The sequence below is a fragment of the Pyrgilauda ruficollis genome, unplaced genomic scaffold (assembly GCF_017590135.1).
Source record: "Pyrgilauda ruficollis isolate IOZ18807 unplaced genomic scaffold, ASM1759013v1 scaffold115, whole genome shotgun sequence".
NCBI lineage: Eukaryota > Metazoa > Chordata > Aves > Passeriformes > Passeridae > Pyrgilauda > Pyrgilauda ruficollis.
This window is the reverse complement of record NW_024509766.1, coordinates 1,659,010-1,677,574: the sequence shown is the minus strand read 5'-3', so window position 1 is coordinate 1,677,574 and position 18,565 is coordinate 1,659,010. Positions and strand designations below refer to the sequence as shown.

The 18,565-nt window shown below is 53.5% G+C and overlaps 2 protein-coding genes across 5 annotated transcripts; one reads left to right on the top strand and one right to left on the bottom strand.

Moving 5' to 3' along the window:
- Positions 1-476: 476 nt before the first annotated feature.
- Positions 477-12,894, bottom strand: SGTA (small glutamine rich tetratricopeptide repeat co-chaperone alpha). 4 transcript variants are annotated; one of them, XM_041482646.1, is made up of 12 exons: positions 12,838-12,894; positions 11,202-11,372; positions 10,124-10,227; positions 9,884-9,968; positions 9,298-9,397; positions 8,003-8,107; positions 7,221-7,359; positions 5,543-5,605; positions 5,155-5,192; positions 4,308-4,397; positions 3,086-3,201; positions 477-1,621 (listed from the first exon to the last, which is right to left on the bottom strand). In XM_041482646.1, the coding sequence occupies exons 2-11, from the start codon at positions 11,299-11,301 to the stop codon at positions 3,087-3,089; spliced, it is 939 nt and encodes a 312-aa protein (XP_041338580.1). In that variant the 5' UTR covers positions 11,302-11,372; positions 12,838-12,894; the 3' UTR covers positions 477-1,621; position 3,086. The 4 variants fall into 4 exon arrangements, with proteins under 4 accessions (XP_041338580.1, XP_041338588.1, XP_041338597.1 ...); XM_041482654.1 differs by having other exon boundaries at positions 11,202-11,357; positions 12,838-12,883; XM_041482663.1 differs by lacking the exon at positions 12,838-12,894 and adding an exon at positions 12,680-12,826 and having other exon boundaries at positions 11,202-11,357.
- A 204-nt stretch (positions 12,895-13,098) lies between these two features.
- On the top strand, positions 13,099-18,121 carry LOC121360908 (thimet oligopeptidase-like). The gene is made up of 8 exons (XM_041481075.1): positions 13,099-13,303; positions 13,631-13,834; positions 15,542-15,690; positions 16,165-16,272; positions 17,088-17,190; positions 17,276-17,436; positions 17,528-17,663; positions 17,747-18,121. The coding sequence occupies exons 1-8, from the start codon at positions 13,288-13,290 to the stop codon at positions 18,115-18,117; spliced, it is 1,248 nt and encodes a 415-aa protein (XP_041337009.1). The 5' UTR covers positions 13,099-13,287; the 3' UTR covers positions 18,118-18,121.
- The last annotated feature ends 444 nt before the right edge of the window (positions 18,122-18,565 follow it).

The following is an 18,565-nucleotide window of genomic DNA, read 5'->3' as shown; positions in this document are numbered from 1 at the left end:
AAGGAAGGAGGAATTCCCTGGAAAAGCTCACCTGGAAAATCCCAACCCAGAGAGGAAAAATACAGAAAAATATCAAAAAAATGGGTCAGGACAGAGGCAGGAGGGTGAGGAAAAGAAACAGCACAAAACAGCAGGAAAACAGCTCCATGGTTTCCATATTTTTTGGAAAATAATTCCCGAATATTTTCCTTGCCAGCCTGAAATTCCTTTGGTGGGGCTACACAAAAGCAGCTGGAGAGAAATTAAAAGCAATTAGGGAAGGAAAAATGGGGGGAAATTAAAAGTTTTCCTATTTTTGTGCTGTAGGAACGCGCAGGAGGAGAATTCCCGCTGGGAAGGAGAAAAAAATTGGGGGAAATGGGATTAAAATGGGATTAAAATGGGATTAAAGTGGGATTAAAATGTGCCCCAAACAGACCCTGAGCCCACGGAAAGTTCTGGAAAATCACCTGAGCACGCAGGGATAACAACCAAAGTGTCCAAATGGTTTTTATTCCTCACGAGTGACACGAACCACATGAATTCCACGGAGCCTCGACCAAAAAAAATCACTTTTTTCCATGATTTTTTCCGTCTCCCCAACGTTCCAGAGGGGCTCCTCCTCCCCCAGGAGCCAAAAATCAGATTTAAATCCATTTTGGATTTTTAAAAAAAAACCCCTCTGGTTTCTCCCCAGCTGGGATTTGAGGCGGCTCCAGGAGCTTTTCCCTGCCCAAATCCTGGATTTTGGATCCAAAGGGGGATTTTGGATTCCCTCCACCCCAGCCCAGCCAGGCTGATCACTGACATGCAATTAAAAAAAAAATCAAAATAATTCAGAAAAAAACTCCTTGAAACACACTAAAAACACCTTCACTCCCTCCCTGCTCACGTTCCATGGCAGAAATTCCCATTTTGCCAGAGTTGCTGCACGACCAAAATGGGATTTTCCAGGATTTTTTTTGGGATGGGAAAAACCCCAAAAATGCCTGGGGGAGGTTCAGAACTGACTCCCCCGTGGATCCTGGAGAGGAGAAGCAGCAAAATTCCCAAAAAATCCCAGACTTGGAGCAAAATCCTCATTCCCAGAGATGGAAAATCCTGGGAATTCCAGGATGGGGACGAGCAGGGACTCAAACACTTCTTGGAAGTGGCTCCCGAGGGGAAAATTGGGGAAAAAAAAAAAGAATTTGCTTGGAAATGCTCCAAAAAACCAAAAAAAATTGGGAATTAAACCCCCCCCCAGGCAGCAAATCCTGTGGGGATTTGGGAATTTCCCAGCAGAATTCTGAGTTCAGCTCTGCTGGGGCTGCCAGGAAAAAAAACCCAAAAAATAAACCTGGAAAAAGGGGAAAAAAGGGGAAAAAAGGGGGAAAAAAGGGGGAAAAAAGGGGAAAAAAGGGGAAAAAAAAGGGGAAAAAAAGGGGAAAAAAAGGGGAAAAAAAAGGGGAAAAAAGGGAGGAGCAGGGAGGGAATTGGGAATTCTCGGGGACATGCAGGGCACGGGAAGATTTGGGAATTTTTGTGGTTTTTATCCGTTGGAGTTTTGGGTTTTTTCCCCCTCTTGGACACTTCCAAGTCAAGAATTGGCAACACGGAGGTGGCTCCCAGCTGGAAAAGGAAATTCTGGAATTTCCAGGAGCTGCAGAGAGAGGGAAAACAGGGAATTCACTGGGAAATGGAATTTCAGCAGTTCAATCTGATTATTTATTTTAATTTATTTATTTTGACTTTATTATATTTCCATTTAATTTATTTTAAATTTATTTTCATTTTAAAGGATATTTTAATTTCTTTTTAAATAATAACTTTATTTTATGTCAATCTATTTTATTTCATTTCAATTAGATTTTAATTAATTTTATTATTGTTTAATTATTACTATTATAATTATAGTATGTATATAACATCTAGAATTATACAATATATCATTATATAATTAGTATAATTATCTTATTATTTAATTTTTTATCATTTTATTTATTTAAAATTTTATTTCAATTCAATTTATTTTTGTCTTAACTTCTTTTCATTATTTTAAATGCAAACAAATATAATAACTTAAATTGCTTTCATTATTTTAATTTTAAATTATTTTATTCTTATTTCAATGATTTTAATTTTAATCCCATTAATTTTAATTTATTTTTTTCATTCATTTCCATTCACAAATTTTAATTTATTTTAAAATTTGGTCTAACTTAATATTAATTTAATTTTAATTAGTTAATTTAAAACATTTAAGTTGAAATTTTAAAATAACAATTCAAAACTTCATTTGACTCAAACTGATGTTATCAATTCCTGTATTGAATCAATCAATCAATAATCAATGGCACTGATCCCCACCTCACTCCTGACTGACTGGAATTGCAGTTATCAATTCCTGTACTCAATCAATCAATAATCAATGGCATTGATCCTGCCCCATCTCACTCCTGATTGGTTAGAAGAATTCCTGTACTCAACCAATCAATAATCAATCAATAATCAATGGCACTGATCCCCACCTCACTCCTGACTTGTTTAGAATTGCAGTTACCAATTCCTGTACTCAATCAATCACTAATCAATCACTAATCAATCACTGATCACTGCCCACCTCACTCCTGAGTGATTGGAATTGCAGTTACCAATTCCTCTAATCACTAATCAATCACTGATCAATCACTAATCACTGCTCACCTCACTCCTGACTGATTGGAATTGCAGTTATTAATTCCTGTAATCACTGATCAATCACTGATCAATCACTGATCAATCCCTGATCAATCACTGATCAATCCCTGATCAATCACTGATCAATCCCTGATCAATCACTGATCAATCCCTGATCAATCACTGATCAATCCCTGATCAATCACTGATCGATCACTGACACTGCCCACCTCACTCCTGACTGGAATTGCAGTTATCAATTCCTGCACTCAATCAATCACCAATCAATCACTGATCAATCACTAATCAATCCCTGATCAATCACTAATCAATCCCTGATCAATCACCGATCAATCACCGATCAATCACCGATCGATCACTGATCAATCACCGATCAATCACTGATCAATCACCGATCGATCACCGATCAATCACCGACACTGCCCACCTCACTCCTGCTGCTCCTCGTTGCTGGCGCTCGGGGTCCGGCTGCGGATTTGGCTGCGCAGCTGCTCGATCAGCTCGGGGTTCTGCTGCTGCATCTGCTGGGCAAACTGCTGGCCCCTGGGGACACGGGGACACGGGGACATCAGGGACATGGGGACAGCAGGGACACAGGGACACACAGGGGACAGCGGGGACACGGGGACATCAGGGACACACAGGGACATCAGGGACACGGGGACACACAGGGACATCAGGGACACACAGGGGACAGCGGGGACATGGGGACATCAGGGACACGGGGACACACAGGGGACATCAGGGACACACAGGGGACAGCAGGGACACACAGGGGACAGCAGGGACAGCAGGGACACACAGGGGACATCAGGGACATGGGGACATCAGGGACGCACAGGGGACACGGGACAGAGGACATCAGGGACACAGGCACACGGGGACACACGGGGATATCAGGGGCAGCAGGGACGGGGTGACAGCAGTGACATGGGGACAACAGGGGATACCAGGACAGGGGCAACACCCTGGGACATTCCCAGCCCTGGACGCAGGATTGTCCCTCTGGATTGTCTCCAGCCCTGTCCCCAGCCTGTCCCCAATCCTGTCCCCCAGCTGTTTCCAGTCTTGTCCCCAGCTGTCCTCAGCCCTGTCCCCAGCCCTGTCCCCCAGCTGTCCCCAGCCATCCCCAACCCCGTCCCCCAGCCCTGTTCCGAGTCTGTCCCAAATCCTGTCCCCCAGCCGTGTCCCCAGGTGTCCCCAACCCCGTCCCCCAGCTGTCCCCAGGTGTCCCACCTGTCCCCAGCTGTCCCCAGGTGTCCCCAGCTGTCCCCTGCTGTCCCCTGCTGTCCTCAGGTGTCCCTGCTGTCCCCTGCTGTCCCCAGGTGTCCCAGCTGTCCCCAGCTGTCCCCAACCCCGTCCCCCAGCTGTCCCAGGTGTCCCAGCTGTCCCCAGCTGTCCCTGCTGTCCCAGCTGTCCCAGCTGTCCCAGGTGTCCCCAGGTGTCCCAGCTGTCCCCTGCTGTCCCAGCTGTCCCCAGGTGTCCCCAGCTGTCCCCTGCTGTCCCTACTGTCCTCAGGTGTCCCTGCTGTCCCCTGCTGTCCCCAGGTGTCCCAGCTGTCCCCAACCCCGTCCCCCAGCTGTCCCAGGTGTCCCCGGTGTCCCCAGGTGTCCCAGCTGTCCCCTGCTGTCCCCGGTGTCCCCACTCACGCCTGGATCAGGCTGGCCAGGTCGTTGGTGGAGGGGCTGCTCCCGGCCGCTCCCATGGCGTTGTGGCCTCCCGAGATCATCCCGGACATTCTGGGAAGGGACAAAACGGGCTCAGAACTGGGAAAAAAAATCCCAAAAAAATCACCTGGGGACCACTGGGAGCAACTTCCCATCCCAGGGATCTCGGAATTCCCTGCAGCAGCTTGTCCTGGCTCGGCTGGAAATAAGTAATTAAGCTGAACAACGAATAAAATTAGTTTAATAATGTTGGTATTCCCAAATTTATGGAATTACAGCCCTGCTCTGCATCCAGGACAGGATTCCCTGGATTCCCTCCAGGGCTGGATCTAGGTGGGAATTCCCACCAGGCACAGGGAGAAGCTAAAGGGAGCTGAGTGGTCTCATCCCAAAAATCCAAGGATTTGGGGGCTCCAGAGGGTCTCTCCCTCCTGCCACGCTCCACTGGGATGCTCAGGAATGGCCTGGGCCTTCTTGGGATTCAGGAATTTATCCATTCTCTTCAAATTTTGGAAACTGCTCCTCACAACCACACAGGAATGGGAATATTCCCATTTTAACCAAGCTGGGAAATCCTGAAATCCCATAAAACTGCAGCAGAGCCAATTCCAGGGCCACGATCCATCCCATCCCACCTCCCTTGGGAATAATTTTATTCCAATCCCTTTCCCAGCACCTCCCAGAGCACCCAAACCCCCCCAGCTCAGGGAACTGGGCTGGTTCCCAGCCCCCCCTCCACATTCCTGGCCCAAATTCCCTCCTGCTCCCACTGGGAAAGGCCCAACCCAGAATTCCAAGAGGGAATAAATAAAAGTGGGATCCAACTCACAGCTGTTGTACTTGGGGGTTGTTCATGAGGTTTGAGGCCTGTGGGGAATAAAAACACCCGGGTGAGGCAGCAGGGACGGGGTGGGATCAACCCCAAAGGGAAGGTGGGAATGCTTGGGAATCCTTGGGAATCCGGGAAAAGGGGGAAAATGGCAAAAATGGCAAAAAGAAGAGCAAAGGCCAAGCCCAGAGCAGAGCAGCTCCTGCCACAGCCCGGGAAAAGCCTGAGGAGAAATTCCCAGCTCTGTCTGAGCTGAAGGGAGCAGCAGCAGCTCCCAAACAGCCCCAGGGAGTGGGAAAAGCTTCCAGAGGGGCTCCATCCTGAGGAATCCCATGTGAGGAGACACCAGGGAGGCTCCACCCCAGGGAATCCCAGGCTCTGGAATCACCATGCTCATGAAGCCGGGGTTGTTCAGCAATCCGGCCAGGTCGAACCCTCCGGGGCCGCCGGTCTGCAAGAGAGAAACCAGAGCTGCTGTCATGGCTCATTCCCCATTCCCATTCTTCATTCCCTATTCCCAAACCCCATTCCCCATCCCTAATTCCCCATTCCCATGCCCATCCCTCATTTCTCATTCCCAATTCCTCCTTCCCCATTCCCAATCCTTCATTCCCCATTCCCATCCCTCATTCCCTCTTCCCATTTCCCATTCCCCATGCCCATCCCTCATTTCCCATTCCCATCTCTCATTCCCCATTCCCAAACCCCATTCCCCATTCCCATCCCTCATCCCTCATTCCCAAACCCCATCCCTCATTCCTATCCCTCATTCCCCATTCCCATGCCCATCCCTCATTTCCCATTCCCAATTCCTCATTCCCCATTCCCAATCCTTCATTCCCATGCCCATCCCTCATTCCTATCCCTCATTCCCCATTCCCAAACCCCATCCCTCATTCCTATCCCTCATTCCCCATTCCCATTCTGCATTCCCCATTCCCAAACACCACTGCCATCTCTCATTCCCCATTCCCTATTCCCAGTTCCCAAACCCCATTCCCTACCCCTCATCTGTCATTCCCCATATTCTCATCCCCCTTTCCCATCCCTCATCCCCCATTCCCATCCCCAATTCCTCATTCCCATTCCCCATTCCCATCCCTCATTCCCCATTTCCCATTCCCATCCCCAGTTCCTCATTTCCCATTCCCCATTCCCATTCCCTATCCCTCATTCCCCATTCCCATCCCTCATTCCCAGAGCTGCCAGAGCTAGGGAATCCCAGCAGGAATGGCTTGGGATGAAGGGATCCATTCCCAGCCCACTGCCCCAGCTCCTTGGGCTCTTCCAAGGATGGAGTAGCCACAGCTGCTCTGGGAATTCCATCCCATTCCCTCCCAGCCAGGAATTCCTTCCCAAAATCCCACCCAGATCTCCCTTTTCCCAGTTTAAACCCATTCCCTGTGTCCTGTCCCTCCATCCCTTGTCCCAAATCCCTCTCCAGCTCTCCTGGAGCCCCTGGAGCTCCTCTTCTCTTCCTGGACACTCCTAGGGACTCAACTTCTCTGGGAATTCCATCCCAGCCCCTCACATCCAAGGATTCCTTCCCATTATCCCACCCACTCCCCTTGTCCTGTCTCTCCAGGCTCTTGGAAAAATCCTTCCCCATTTTTTTTGGAGGCTCCCTCCAGGCCCTGGGAGGATCCCAAATCCAACCTTTAAACCCTGACAGGGGGAAGAGGCTCTGTCCAAACCCTCTGGAAAACCCCAGAGATTCCTGCTCACCCCTCCCTCCCTCTCTCAGCCCTGGAAAAACCTTTGGAAAATTAAAATCCCTTTCAAAATGATCCATAAGGACATTCCAGCCCAGAACAGCTCCCTGGCTGCCAAAGGTTTCTTTTGGAAAAAACCAAAAGTTTTCCTTGTGTAAAAAAACCCCCCAAAAACTAAAAAAACAACCAAAACAAACACTTAAAACCACCTTTGGTGCTATGGGGAAAACAAAAAAAAAGAGCTGAATTTTGGAGAGATTTGATCACAAAAGTGGAAATTGCTGTTTCAAAACCCTGCTCTTGCTCCAGGAGCTCTTTTAACCCCCAAAAAAACTCCCAAATTCCACAACTTACTGGACTGGGAGTCTCCTTCATTTTCTGTTCAGCTATTTTGAGGTTGGATTTGTACGTTTCGTTGTCCGGATCCAACTCCAGAGCTTTTTTGTAGTAAACAACAGCTTCTGTGTGTTTGTTTAAGCTGGACAGGGCCAAGCTGGGGAAAAAAAAGAAAATTCAAAGTCACTGAAGGGTTTTTTTTTGTCACCTTTTTAAATCCAATTGTTGTCCCCATCAACTTCCTTAGAATTGAGAAATAAGAATTTCTCAGGAAATCAAAATTCCAGCAGAAAAGAAAATAAAAATCGAAGCCACAGAGGAATTTTTTGGTCACTGTTTTATCCACCTGGCTGTCCCACCAACTTCCTAAAAATTGAAAAACGTGAAATTTTCTCTGCCCTAAAAAGCTGAAACAGCAGGAATTTTTTTGTGGTGGAACAAACTGCTGAAATCCTTGTTCTGGGGTGTGCAGGGATTGAAAATCCCAGCAGGAATGGTGGAAAGAAAATAAAAATCAAGGTCACAGAGGAATTCTTTGGTCCCTTGCTTTATCCAACCATTGTCCCACCAACTTCCTAAAAATTGAAAAACGTGAAATTTTCTCTGCCCTATAAAGCTGAAACAGCAGGAATTTTTTCATGGTGGAACAAACTGCTAAAATGCTTGTTCTGGGGTGTGCAGGGATGCAGAATTCCCGAGGAAACGTGGAAAGAAAATAAAAATCAAAGTTACAGAGGGGCTTTTTTTTGGCACAGAATTCCCGAGGAAAGGCGGGAATTCCCCAGGAAGCTGCTGCTCACCCCATCCTGCCGTAGGCTTTGCTGTAGTTGGGGTCGATGCCGATGGCTCGCTCGCAGTCCCGCACGGCCCCCGCGTAATTCCCCAGTTTGCTGTAGGCAGCAGCTCTGGAAAAAAATGGGAACAACAGGAGGAAGGGAATGCTGAGCAGCTGGAATAACCCCAAGGAAGTCAGCCCTGGTGTGAGCTGAGTGCTAACCCCAGCTGCAAAGTGAAATTGGGGTCTCCTCGAGGCAGGTCTCACGAGCTCTTGGAGATTTATTTTACACCTAAGATAGCTCAGCTGCCTTAGAAGGTATAAAATCAGCAGGATGGCTTCTGTGGTAGTGTTAGAAACACAAAGGTTTTAATAAAAGGCAAAATAACAAAAGTCTTTACAAAGAAAAACCAAGCCAAGTGCAAGAAGTCTTTGCCCCTGGTAAAACACCCCACAAAAGTCATTTGTTTCTTTGTTCTCTTCTTTTTCTAGGAAATTTTAGCTTCTGTCCAATTGGCTATCCTTAAGTTTAAAGTGAAGTCCCTCAAGCCCTATGAGATGTCTTTTCACCTAATTAAAGAGAAAAACTTCTAAGCTTACTTCCTTTTTGAAAGAACAAAGGATAATTTTGTCACTGTCAACAAGAGATGTTCCCATACCAAACACATCCAGGTTCTTGCTCCTCCTGGTGACATTCCAGGATGGCTTTCCAGCTGAGAAAATTCCTTTTATTCCCCTCATCCCTCAATTTCCCCACATTCCAAAGAGGAAAGAATTGGTTTTTAGGGCTGGTTTTTATGCTTGACCTCACAATTCCGAGAGACACCAGCCCCAAACCCTCCCACAGAGCCAAAAGCACCAATTCCCACCCAAATCCCCCTCCCCAGGTCACCACCGTGCCCAGGTGGGTCTGAGCTGCCAGCACAACCAGGGAATTCCATGAAATTAAATCAAAGTCTGTTTTATCCAAGAATTGCCTGAGAAACACAAAACCCTCCCCTTCTCACAGCTGATTTTGAACACACATCTCCCTTAATTCTCCACGAGGAGCCTCCAGCTCCTCATTCCACCCTGAATTCCCAGCACATCCCACTCTGCATGGAAGCAGACCCCGCTCCCTGGCATCCCTCATCCCTGCAGTGCTTTAGAAAGTTCATTTCCACACCCACATCCCACCCAGAGATCCCAGGAGGCACCAAAAGCACGGCACGATCCCACAAAAAGCAAGGAACCGCTCCAAAACTCCACAGGATGGTTCCAAAAATCGGATTTTGGGCATTCTGGAGCCTGGGATCCCAGCAGGGGGGAGCTGCTCAGTACCTGTTGCAGAAATAAACGGCGTTGGCTGGGTTTAACTCGATGGCTTTTCCATAAAATGACACGGCAGCCTCGAAGTTTTCTGCCTTCATTTGGTCGTTTCCTGAAAGGAGGGAGGGAAATGATGGTGAGGGAAGGGGAAAAAAACTGGGATAAACCAAAGGAAAGGCCTGGATCCATGGGAATAGCACAGGGGAGAGGTTTGTAAGAGTGGGGAAGGGCCAGCAGCGAGGCTGTGCTGGAAATTCCACCATTCCTGACCCTGCATCCCAAAAACCACCCCAGGTGCTGGCTCAGGGGGGAAGTGCTGCATCCACACTCATCCCACTTTTCCCAGGAAAAAGCCATGCACAGAGCAGGAAGGATGGATGCTCTGCTCCACACCCCACAGGATTTTTGGGATAAAAATCTCACTGATCCAACGTTCCTGCCAGCAAAACCTCTCCACACTCCTACAGCCCAAACAGAGCAAGAGGCAGAAATAGAAAACATTCCCTTTTTTTTCTTCCAATTCCAGGTGCCAGGGAATTGAGATCCCCTCCCAATTAGCACCAAACCCTCGTTATCCAGCAGCTCCAGGGGTTGGTACCTTCAGTCTTGAGTCTTTCAGCTTCAGCCACGTCATCTTCTGAGGGGGTGACGGGCTCCGAGTTCGTCCTGGAGTGTTCCAGCTCCTTCCAAGGAGAGGCAGAAGCTCAGCTGAGCATTCCCACAATTCCCATTTTTCCAGCCCAAAACGTTCCCCTCCCACACTCTGAGGGGAGCAGCAGCCTCCTGGTAAATCCAGCAGAACTCAGGGAAAAGGGAACATCCCAGGGCACTCACTCACCTTCCCTGCCACGGCTTCAAATATTTCGGGAAGGGTCTGGGACACAGCCAGGCTTTGGTCTTCCATGGAGACCCCAAACGCTGTTTCCAGGCACTGGATGGCCACTGGATAAGCAGAGTCAGGTCATTAATTAATAAATATTCATCCCTCTCCCTCATCTCTCAAAAAAAACAGGAAAAAATCCCAACATTTTCCCCACACCGGATGGGATTTTTGGGCTGTATCTTCAGATTTTGCCAAAATTCAGAGCTGGGCAAGGCTTCCCTCTGGATATCCTGGATGGAGCCAGTCCCAGTTCCCACCCCCTGAGGGATTCCTGGGGCTGGAATTGAATCAGGCTGGGGCTGCAGCAGCATTCCCACAGCTGGGAATGTGGGAATGGCCCAGAATTCCAAGGACAGACCCAAACATTCCCCTCTCTCTGGGAACCCTGAGCCACCTCCTCCCTCCTCAGGCTTGGGAAGCTGCTCCCAGGGAAAGCAGAGCCTCCCAGAGCCCTCCTGCCACATTTTACATCCCAAAATATCCCATTCCCAGCAGCCATCCCCCAGCAATGTCCCCCCCACCCCACAGCCACGCTCCTTTCACCGTGACAAACCCACAAACCTTTAAGGACTAAACCTTAATCTCCTTAAAGAGACCTTTAAAGATCCCTGCCCGTTGGAAATGCCTGGAAAAACCCTGAGGGACGACATTTTGGGGAGGAGAAGAGGAGAAACAACCCCAGGAGCACAAAAAGCTTCCCTGGAGCCAGGGAATTCCCACCTCCCACCCCACGGAGCGCTCCCAGCTCTGCCTCAGCCTGGATGAGCCCTCTGAGTCTCCAAGCAGGGATCAGGGAGGCTTCTGACCCCAGGTACATCCCTGCCTCCAGCTAAGCTGCTCTTGCAAGAGATCAGAAGCCACACAAGCCACCAGCACCCCTGGATAAATCCCAAAAGGAAAAATCAACTCCAAAATTCCAGCGAGGTTCGGCACCGGGAGCAGCCCAGCCAAGCCAGGGGTAGAAAACAGGGGGGGAAAAAAAAAAAGGTGAAATTCTCCCAAATTTTGGCCTGACAGAGGCAGGTCCACCCACCTTCCAAACTCTCCTGAGCATCTGGAGACATGCTGCCGTTCTGGAGCTGGGTGTGCAGGAACTGGATGATGGAGAAGGCCAGACGCTTCTGGTCTGCCATGCTGGGAGAGAGGCTGGAGGGGCCGGGCTGCGCCGCTCCTGGCTGCCCAAAAAATCCTGCACGGACACAAACTGTGCATTGCAAGAGAAAAGGACAAAGGGGTTTGCTGCTGCTGCCCCTCAGGGAGGTGTTCACGAGGCCAGGATGGAGTTGGAGTTGGTCAGGGCTGGGTAAGGACTAAAGAACGTTCCTTATTTTCTTTAGGAATTCTCCAGGCCTGGATTCGCCCTCTGCTTGGCACAGCCCTGCCAAGGGAAGCACCCAGAGGTGCTGCAGGGGGAAATCCTGCAACCTGAGGAGCTCAGCAGGAAAAATTCCCAATTTTCTGCTCCCTGAGCACGGCTTGCTCCTGAAACCAGAGCCAAGAGCAGGAGGAATTGGGCAGCCCCTGGCAGCCAGGGCTGTCCTGGCAGGGAAAGGGAAGGGAATTTGGTAACCAGGGCTGTGCCAGGCTGTCCTGGCAGGGAAAGGAAGGGAATTTGGTAACCAGGGCTGTGCCAGGCTGTCCTGGCAGGAAAAGGGAAGGGAATTTGGTAACCAGGGCTGTGCCAGGCTGTCCTGGCAGGGAAAAGGAAGGGAATTTGGTAACCAGGGCTGTGCCAGGCTGTCCTGGCAGGAAAAGGGAAGGGAATTTGGTAACCAGGGCTGTGCCAGGCTGTCCTGGCAGGGAAAAGAGAAGGGAATTTGGTAACCAGGGCTGTGCCAGGCTGTCCTGGCAGGGAAAGGGAAGGGAATTTGGCAGCCAGGGCTGTGCCAGGCTGTCCTGGCAGGGAAAAGAGAAGGGAATTTGGCAGCCAGAGCTGTACCAGGCTGTCCTGGCAGGGAAAGGAAGGGAATTTGGCAGCCAGGGCTGTGCCAGGCTGTCCTGGCAGGGAAAGGGAAGGGAATCCCAAAGCACGGAGACCCCGCAGCCCGAGGCTGGCAACTCCAGCGATCCCAGGGCAGCTCCCGGGGGAACGCGGCTGCGGCTCCGCGGGCTTTAACTGGGTTTGTAGCACACCGAGGCTCCTTGAACCGAGACACGAGCTCCGTTTAACGCGAGCGCACCGGAGCGGCACCGGGCCCGCCCGGCTCCCGTTCCCCGGGAGCCCCCGGACCGCGCCGGGCGGAGAGGAGAAGGCACGGCTCCCCGGTGCCCCCGCCGCGCTGCCCAGAGCCCCGCGAGCACCGCCCGGACCCCGCCCCGGTGGAGGCAACCGGGGACCCCCGGCCGGGGATCCGCCGGGTCCCGGTGCGCTCACCGGCACCGGAGCGGGTGACTCCCGGGCCTGGCACCGGCAGGAGCGCAGACACAGAAGTCCCAACGCGGGGCACAGCCCGCTCCCGGTACGTCCCGTCCCGTCCGGTCCCGCCCCCCAGGCCCCGGTGCACCCGGTACCCTCCGGTGCCGCTGTCCCCAGGCGGAGCAGAACCGCGGCTGACCAGCGGGCAGCACGGCCCGGCACCAGCGGGTCCCGAGGCGGAAGGGTCCCGGCGGGGCCCTGGTCCCGGCGTCCCCCGTCCCGGTCCCGGTGCCCCCGGTCCCCCCGCGCTCACCGGACACTCGCCTGGGCCGGGCGCGCTCCCGCACTGCGCATGCGCCGCGCCCGCCGCGCGCCGGCGCCGCTGCGGCCCCGCCCCTTCCAGCAGATCAAGAATGGGCGTGGCCTACGACGGAAGCTCCGCCCCCACCGGTACCATAGAGATGTGGCGTTGTCACGGCAACGCGCGGGGGCGTTGCCATGGGAACGGGCGGGCGGGTCCCGGGGATGCTCCGCGCCCGCCCCGGGGCCGCTCCCGGCCGGCTCTGAGGGTCGCGGCCGGGATGAGCCGCCCCCGCTGCCTGGCCCCGCTGCGGGAGCGGCCCGGTCCTCCAGGCTCCCAGCATGCCCCGCTCTCCCGCCCGCCTCTCCGGTCGGGGCACATGCTCGGTGCGTGGGGCCGGCCCGGTTTCCTCCCGGCCTCGTCAGCAGCGCGGGGCCTCCCGGTACCCCCGGCACCGCCGACATGGCCCCCCCGACAGGTACCGGCGGGATGGGGCACACGGGGAGCGCGGGGACACCGGGGAGAGGGCGGGGGCGGAGCGGCGGAGGGGAGAGGGATGGGGGGCGGCAGGACGGGGCCGGGGTCACCCCCTCAGGCCTGCCGGGGTCACCTCTGTGCCCCGCGGGGCAGCGCACGGCCGTGTCCCCGAGCAGGGCACAGCCTTGGCAGCTGGCGGGGCACGGGGTCGGGTTTCGGTGAAGCGTTTATCGGCACCGGGAGGGCGAGGCGCTCCCGGGGGGTGATCCCAGCGCTCGGGCTCGCTCCAGGCCCTCCCTGGAATGCTGTCCCCGCCGCTGTCCCTTAGGGAATGTCGTGGACAGCCAGGCCCCGCGGCCCCTGGGCTGCCAGCTGCGCTGGGACCTGACGGCCGAGCAGATCGAGGCCATGGCCGCCGAGCTCACCGAGAGCACCAAGCTCGTCTACGACCGCGTGGGAGCCCAGGAGCGCGGGGAGGTCTCCTACGAGAACACGCTGAAGGCTCTGGCGGACGTGGAGGTGGAATACACAGGTGGGGAAGGGCCAGGGGTGGGATACAGGAATACAGAGGTGGGGAAGGGCCAGGGGTGGGATACAGGAATACAGAGGTGGGGAAGGGCATAGAGGTGGAATACACAGCTGGGGACAGATGTGGAGGTGGGATACACGGGTGGGGACAGATGTGGAGGTGGAATACACGGGGGTGGGGATAGGCGTGGAGGTGGAATACAGGAATACAGAGGTGGGGATGTGGAGGTGTAATACACAGCTGGAGGTGGAATACAGAGGTGGGGACAGATTGCTGTCACCTGCTTTTCTCTCCCCGTGGCTGCCAGCAGAATGTTGGTTTTATTCCCAGTTAATGTTTATACAGCGAGGAACCAGCACAAAGAGCAGATTTGGAAAAGCAAATTAACCCAAGGGCAGCCCTGTGGCAGCAGGAGCAGCCGTGTTCCCAAGGCTGTCCTGGCTTTCATGTGTCACCAGTGGGAACAAACACAGAAAAGATCCAAGAAACTCTCACCTCCTTCCTCAGTTTTCCCTGGGGCAGTGGGCAAATGTCTCTCCATGTGCCTTGTTTCCTGCTGGGATTTTTTGGGAGAGTCAATCCACTGTGATTTTTTTTTTTTTGGGAGTCAGTCCTGCTGGGATTTTTTGGTAGAGTCAATCCTGCTGGGATTTTTTGGGAGAATAAATCCTGCTTGGATTTTTTGGAAGAGTAAATCCTGCTGGGATTTTTTGGGAGAGTAAATCCTGCTGGGATTTTTTTGGGAGAGTCAATCTTGTTGGGATTTTTTTTGGAGAATAAATCCTGCTGTGAGTTTTTTGGGGGAGTAAATCCTGCTGTGATTTTTTGGAAGAGTCAGTCCTGCCGTGATTATTTTTTTTTTTTTGAGAATAAATCCCCTTGGGATTTTTTTGGGGGAGTACCACGACGTGATGGCACCAAAGCTGTGCAGTTCTGATGGCTTTCTGGATGATTATTTGCAGCAGGGTGACAATTCAGGTGGCCCCTCCTCGTGGCACCTGGGCTGCTGCCTGTGCTCGAGCTGTCCCACCTGTCTGGGGCAGGGAGCAGCCTCATCTTCCTCCTCTCCCCCTTCTTTTTTCCTAAAATAATAGGGAAAAAATTAATTCCTCCTGCTCAGCAGGAGGAGTGTTCACCTCAGCAGGACTGTCAGCACTTCCCTGGCTGAGCTGCCTGTTCAGCTCCTCCTGGGGGGGAATCCAGGTGCCTGGAGAGCACCTGGAGTGCTGTTCCTGGAGCTCCTGCAGGGATAGCAGCAGGGAATGTTCTCCCTGTTTTCCTCCGTGGAATTGCATCAGGACAGGGCGCACCTGGAGCGTGGTGGCTTTTGGGGAAGTGTCTGTAGGAAGGGATTGTCCCACTGTGAGCTTTAAAGGAGGCAGGGAACGCTGCTGCCATCAGGAATCATGGAATTCCTCCAGCTGGAATAGAGTGTCGAGCCCTGCAGAGGACTCCCCAAACCTCCTGTGCTGCCCCAGCTGGGGCAGAGCTGTTGGGGGCTCACAGGCACAGAATTCCCATGGATTTTAGGAGGGTTATGGTGGGAATCCAGCGGGTGGATGTGCTGGGCAGCAGGGAAAGGACCAAAGAGAGCGGGAGCCGCATCCCACCCCCTCCCCTGCTGTGGGAAAGGCTCTGGGGCTGCCAGCCTGGCTCTGGGCGTGCACTGGGACGTGGAGCCATCATCCCTGTCCCTTTTTCTCCTCCCAGTCCGTAGGAACATGCTGGACTTCCCCCAGCACGTGTCCCCCTGCAAGGCCATCCGCGCCGCCAGCACCGAGGCCGACAAGAAGCTCTCAGAGTTCGACGTGGAGATGAGCATGAGGCAGGACGTGTACCAGAGGATTGTGTGGCTGCAGGTGTGTCCCCTGCCACCCAAGCAGGGGTTGGAACCCCCTGGAATTCCAGCAAATCCTTTTTCTTCATCCCAGAGTTAAAAAGGGAGGGATGCAGGAGCGGGGCAGGAGCGCGGTGTGGTCACGGCGGAGTGGTCCAGCTGTAGTGAGGGGTGGGAAATTTGGGATTGAGGGCTCTGCCCCCTACTCAGAGCCTTGGTCACACCTTTGCTGGGGGGGCTGTTGGTAAATCCAACCCACCTCAGTGGTGATGCCCCCAAAAGTGCCCCCCAAAATGCTGACATGCCACAAAGGTGAGGTGTTTAAAGCAATCTGGGAGGAGCCCCTGCCCCGAGGTGACACAGGAACCTCTGCACCAAACCAGAGCCTTCCCTGGGGCTTTTCCTTCTGCTGCTGGCTCTCTGGTGTTCCCAGAGCTCCCACTGGGAAGCAGCTTCCTGCAGCTCCCTGAGGAGCAGGGATTTTTTTGTTTTCCAGGAGAAAGCAGAGAGTGCTTCCCTGAGGCCCGAGGCAAAGAGGTACCTGGAGAGGCTGATCAAGCTGGGAAAAAGGAACGGGCTCCACCTCCCTGAGGAGACACAGGAGGTGAGAGCACAGAATCCCAGGATGGTTTGGGCTAAAGGGACCTTAAAGCCCATCTTCCACTATCCCAGGTTGCTCCAAGCTGGCCTTGGACACTTCCAGGGAAGGGGCAGCCACAGCTCCTCTGGGAAATCTGTGCCAGGGCCTCTGCACCCTCACAGGAAGGAATTTTTTCCTAATATCCCATCTAATCTTTCTTCCTGTCAGTCTGAATCCATTTCTCCTTGTCCCTGTCACAGGGAGAGGAGCCCTGGCAGGGCTCAGGGCAGGGTCTGAGGCTCAGGTTTGGGTTTTGCCCCCAGTTCTGGTGATTTGGGAGATGTCTCCAGCCCCCACTTTTTCCTTTTTGTTGAAAGGGTGATGTTAACGAAGTGGGAGTTGAGGAATTCCTGGGGAGGTGAAATTGGGGAATTAGCACCAAATCCCCACGTGCCAAGGGCTGGAGTTGGGCTGAGGGGGCTGAGCTGTTCAGGGGCCTCCCTCTCTTACCATGCACCAGCAGAGGAGCTCAAAACGGGGTTAAAACCAGAAGAAAATGTGAAATAAGGAGAGGGGAGGTTGTTAGTGCAGCACCTGCAGCTCCTGAGGCAGCAGGGAACAGGCAGGACCTTGCTGAGGCTGCTGAACCCTGCCAGGTGTGACCCCAGGGAGCCTTTCTGGGCTTTTTTTGGTGCACAATTAGTGCTGGCTCACCATCATTAATTGTGCACCTTTGTGCTGGCTCAGAGCCAAGGCCAGGCTCAGTGCTGGCAGCTCAGCAGGGTGGGGACAGCCTGAGTGCCCCCCCAGCTCTGACTTCTCTCTTTTGATTTTTGAAGAAAATCAAAGCTATCAAGAAAAAGCTGAGCGTGCTGTGCATCGACTTCAACAAGAACCTCAACGAGGACACCACCTTCCTGCCCTTCTCCAGAGAGGAATTAGGTATGGAGTGCCTGCACTGGCTGATCCCAGAGCGTTCCTGGAGAATCCTGGGCTCACCCCCAGCCCCTGCCTGCTCTTTTCCCAGGGGGGCTCCCTGAGGATTTCCTGAACTCCCTGGAGAAGACAGAGGATGGGAAGCTGAAGGTCACCCTGAAGTACCCACACTACTTCCCCCTGCTGAAGAAGTGCTACGTGCCCGAGACCAGGAGGAAGGTGGAGGAGATGTTCAACTCCAGGTGCAAAGAGGTCGGTGGGACTGACCAGGGCACGCAGGGGATCTCCCCTGGGATTTGTGTTTCTTTCCACACTTCTCCTCTGTGTTCTCTCTGCCTTGCAGGAGAACTGCCTGATCCTGAAGGAGCTGGTGGACCTGAGGGCTCAGAAGGCCAATCTGCTGGGCTTCAGCACCCACGCTGACTTTGTGCTGGAGATGAACATGGCCAAGAGCAGCCGGACGGTGGCCACGTTCCTGGGTACGTCCTGGGGCCGAGCAGGGCCGTCCTGGGCTGGGTGTGCTGCTCTGATCCCTGATCCCAACCCTGCCTGGCTTCCCCAGATGAGCTGGCCCAGAAGCTGAAGCCCCTGGGGGAGAAGGAGAGGGCAGTGATCCTGGACCTGAAGAAGAAGGAGTGCGAGAAGCGCGGGCTGGAGTTCGACAACCGCATCAACGCCTGGGACATGCGCTACTACATGAACCAGGTGGAGGAGACCAAGTACAGCGTGGACCAGAACCTGCTCAAGGAGTATTTCCCCATGCAGGTGGTCACCACAGGCCTCCTGGCCATCTACCAGGAGCTGCTGGGCCTCACCTTCCACCTGGAGGAGAAGGCTCAGGTGTGGCACGAGGACGTGCAGCTCTACACGGTGAAGGACGCGTCCTCCGGGGAGACCATCGGGAAGTTCTACCTGGATCTGTACCCACGGTGAGGCCTGGGAAATCCAGGAGCAGGGCTGGGGCAGGGGTGCAGAGCCTGAGGAGGAGGAGGAGGAGGAGGAGGAGGAGATTCCTGCTCCCAGCTGTGTGGAGTGGAGGAAGCGCCATGTGCTGGGGCAGGGATGTCATTGAGGGGTCACCAGGGGGGTCACTGGGGGCTCCTCTGAGGATCACAGTGGGGGAGGCCGGCTCCCTGCAGGGTCCCTGGGCTCCCTGCACTGTCCCTGTGCTCCCTGCACTGTCCCTGGGCTCCCTGCAGGGTCCCTGTGCTCCCTGCAAGGTCCCTGGGCTCCCTGCAGGGTCTCTGGGCTCCCTGCAGGATCCCTGTCCTTCCTCTGGCTGCTCTGTCCTCCCTCCACCCTCTCCATCCTCCTTCCAGCTCCACTGTCCTCCCTCCATCTCCCCTCATCCCTCCCTCCATATCCCCTTGCCCTCCCTCCC